We start from the raw sequence: 4244 nt of genomic DNA on the forward strand, positions 1-4244 counted from the left end.
TTCTTTAATAAAATGGTTTATTTGGTTTTAAAAAATGACTCCGCAGACATGTTGGGCTCCACCGCTTTATGCCACCTTCTTGCTAATTCTCTTAAATGTAAGTCCTCCAGCAACTGATGTCTACAAGAGAAAAAAAAATAAAAAAATTAAGTTAAAGGCTCTAATATTTTACATTTTAATAATACTATATACAGGTTTCAAGATCTCTGCTTGCTATAAGTGAATGGAGAAGAATTCTAGTTGAAAATCTCCTAAAAGGGGTGTAACTTAAAGGGGTATTCCCTTCTCCAAGATCCCATCCCGATATGTAATAGGGGTACTAGTAATATTAATATTAGCAAATGTAGTATAGTTCTTCTGATTCGCTATGTCCCTTACCTCATGTGCAGGGCATCGTAGAAGATTAGGTATCCATGGTTACAACCACTAACAGCTAACTAACTAACCATCTGTCAACATATATGTGGTCATAACCATGGATACCTAAGCTACTGCAATGCCCTACACACGGGGTAAGTGACATAGCAAATCAGAGGAACTATGCTACATTTCTTTTTGGAGGGATTTATTAATATTATTACAACTACTGCATATTGGGATAGGATCTTGGAGCTGGGAATACCACTTTAGACTGCCAATCTTTTTGTTCTCCCCCGTAGATAAGCTGTCACCAGAGATGTCTCATGGAGAACAAAGGAACGCTAGGCCTAGTGAGTGCTCCTGTATATGGGAGAGATGGTCAAGATGGATGTCTCATGGAGAACACAGGAACGCTAGGCCCAGTGAGTGCTCCTGTGTATGGGAGAGATGGCCGAGATGGATGTCTCATAGAGAACACAGGAATGCTAGGCCCAGTGAGTGCTCATGTATAAGGGAGAGATGGCCGAGATGGATGTCTCATGGAGAACACAGGAATGCTAGGCCCAGTGATGCTCCTGTGTATGGGAGAGATGGCTGAGATGGATGTCTCATGGAGGACACAGGAATGCTAGGCCCAGTGAAGGCTCCTTTATATGGGAGAGATGGTCAAGATGGATGTCTCATGGAGAACACAGGAACGCTAGGCCCAGTGAGTGCTCCTGTGTATGGGAGAGATGGCCAAGATGGATGTCTCATGGAGGACACAGGAATGCTAGGCCCAGTGAAGGCTCCTGTATATGGGAGAGATGGTCAAGATGGATGTCTCATGGAGAACACAGGAACGCTAGGCCCAGTGAGTGCTCCTGTGTATGGGAGAGATGGCCGAGATGGATGTCTCATGGAGGACACAGGAATGCTAGGCCAAGTGAGTGCTCATGTATAAGGGAGAGATGGCCGAGATGGATGTCTCATGGAGAACACAGGAATGCTAGGCCCAGTGATGCTCCTGTGTATGGGAGAGATGGCCGAGATGGATGTCTCATGGAGGACACAGGAATGCTAGGCCAAGTGAGTGCTCATGTATAAGGGAGAGATGGCCGAGATGGATGTCTCATGGAGAACACAGGAATGCTAGGCCCAGTGAGGGCTCCTGTATATGGGAGAGATGGCCGAGATGGATGTCTCATGGAGGACACAGGAATGCTAGGCCAAGTGAGTGCTCATGTATAAGGGAGAGATGGCCGAGATGGATGTCTCATGGAGAACACAGGAACGCTAGGCCAAGTGAGTGCTCCTATATAAGGGAGAGATGGCCGAGATGGATGTCTCATGGAGAACACAGGAATGCTAGGCCCAGTGAGTGCTCCTGTGTATGGGAGAGATTGCTGAGATGGCTGCCATCAGCTGAAACACCATTTAGTCAACAGCCATCTCATGCGTATTGTTGGCTTAAGGTATGAAGCTCCCATTAATATTGTCATGACATTATCTCATTTATGGCGCACCCAACCAGATATAATTTATTGTCTGTGATAACAGCCATCTGGTAGTCATTACATATCGGGGAAAAAATGATAAGATATCATCATGTCTGAGGATAGATAAGAAATACAATATCGAATGTAATCTACTGTAGCCTTACCTCCACTAATTTCCCTCCAACAATCTCCGATGAGTGACTGTACTTGGGGAAGTCCACAACCAATTTACCACCTTCCTGTCGAACAGTTGCCTGAATTGAAAAATGTTCTATTTAAATTCACAGACTTGATAGAGAACATTACAAATAGACCAATAGATATACTAACTATAGATACACCGTGACGTTCTTAGATCCTAGTGAAAAATTTATAGAAAGGCCTCCTCCTACCATGTGCTATATGTAATAATGGTGTCTTTTTATGTGGCAGATGGGCCTTTTGACCCCATGGGGTGCAATACGGTGGATGAGTTTACTACCTGTGCAAGCTCTATAGATAAGCCCATCTAGACAACCTTTTTTCCATGTCCCAAAAAAGTATTAAAATCTCATAGAGTGGGTTGTGAAACCCGAATCAAAGCCGAGAATGTGTACAAAGAACGCTTCACTTTCTGAGGATTTCAACAACCCCGACTCTTAAAGAAGGTTGTCTAGTTGGGACAACACCTTTAAAGTGCCCATACTTTATATAACATGAATATACTGTGAACATAAAAAAAATGATACTTGTATTAAATCGAAAAGTTGAAAAGTGATCCTCAACTTTTTGTTGTACAAATTTTGTTGTACTATATAGACAATCCTGGAAGTGATTCCTTCTCAGTTGGGATGACCCATACTCCAAACTCAAATGCATGAAAAGGTAAATTATTCCTGGCCAGCTCAACATTTTGATATTTGGGCATTTTTGAGAAGCTAGAGACCATTTTGATTGTTAACTTTGACATTTGGGCATTTTTGAGAAGCTAGAGACCATCCAACCATATACATTTGATTATTCTTGCTGTTTTATGCTTTTTCTTTCAATGCACAACCCATGACTAGGTTTATGAGGTTGAAAAAAAATTCTCTATCGGTCCTTCATGAACTCAATCAAGAACTATTTCAAACCCAACCATTGTTGACTTACCTTAAACTTCTTGCCACCCATTGTCTCTAGGTCTGACTCTTGGCCAACGGTGAATTTATTGGTGAGTGTAAATCCTGGATAGATCTGTGACCAAATATAGTCGTTTCCATTTTGGACAATTTCTGCAGTATATTTGTAATCTCTTCCTTTTTCAATTTGATCATCAGGAATTCCTGTTACAAAAATAATTAAAATATATGTATAGCATTTGATATCCTGATTGTAAATAGTGTATATCAAAGTTTATTTTCCCCCCAAATTGCTGGCACATATAAGCCTTTGATTTGACTTTGTGGGTTAGTTGAGTCAGATCTTCATCTATGAGCTAGATCGGAAATGACCTACAATGGCCATCTCTCACCAAGGAAGACTTCCTGGACAGGTGGGATCTAGTTGGATACAACACAATGCAACACAAAGGCTTTAAAGGCAAAAGGTACAACATTTCTAAAGAAGCCCAATTGCAAAAATAGTTTTTAGCCAAAAATAAATGCATGTATGTGAAAAAAAATTGTCCCCAAAGGTGCGATACCTCATTAAGTGAACCACTTTCATGCAATAAAATATCAATAAGATGGATTAATGTTTCTAGAGGTAAAGCAGAAAATGTTATGCCTTCCAGGTCGAAGAAGAAAATTTATTTTTTAATCAATGGGTTAATGACATCAATTCTAAATTCCTAATACTCATAAGTAACCCCTGTTAAACGGTGTGGGGTTTATTGTATTTCTTTAAAAAAATGAAGAAAAAAAATGTAGGACACGTTTGAAAGGAAATCATTCGACATGTTAGAAGATCTCCGTTTCATTGATTGATAATTTGGCCACCATAGATGGTTCCATCATCAATCTTTCTGTTGAACTGGGCATAAACTATGACAGTAGCTTTGACCAAAATTTACCAAACTATTTAAGAACAAGGATCTCATATATTGGTTTTCACAGAAGCCTATCTGTGTCTGTTTGATGAAATTTCGGGTGGCCATCTAAAAGATGTTTCACATAACACTTACATTACACATATGCTTTGGAATAAGGCCACTATGGAACGTTTTTCAGGAGAGGTACTAATGCACCATAAAATGTCTAAAAGTAATAAATGTGGCTGTGATAACTCACCAATGAGTTTCATGAAGGCATCATAGTTCTCCTGGGATTCCACCTCATATTTTCCAGAGAAAGACATAGTGATGTGACTGCTCCAGGTACAGACCTTAGAATGGACCCAACAGTGAGTCCTGAAGGGCTTGAGATTCCTCCTTATATACCTAACACT

At 40.5% G+C, this 4244-nt stretch overlaps 1 protein-coding gene across 1 annotated transcript; it reads right to left on the bottom strand.

The window, feature by feature from the left end:
* On the bottom strand, positions 1-4244 carry LOC138675352 (gastrotropin-like). Its single transcript, XM_069763474.1, has 4 exons — positions 4088-4244; positions 2970-3142; positions 2003-2092; positions 1-120 (listed from the first exon to the last, which is right to left on the bottom strand). The coding sequence occupies exons 1-4, from the start codon at positions 4152-4154 to the stop codon at positions 67-69; spliced, it is 384 nt and encodes a 127-aa protein (XP_069619575.1). The 5' UTR covers positions 4155-4244; the 3' UTR covers positions 1-66.

Source organism: Ranitomeya imitator, chromosome 4 (assembly GCF_032444005.1).
Source record: "Ranitomeya imitator isolate aRanImi1 chromosome 4, aRanImi1.pri, whole genome shotgun sequence".
NCBI classification, from domain to species: Eukaryota; Metazoa; Chordata; class Amphibia; order Anura; family Dendrobatidae; genus Ranitomeya; species Ranitomeya imitator.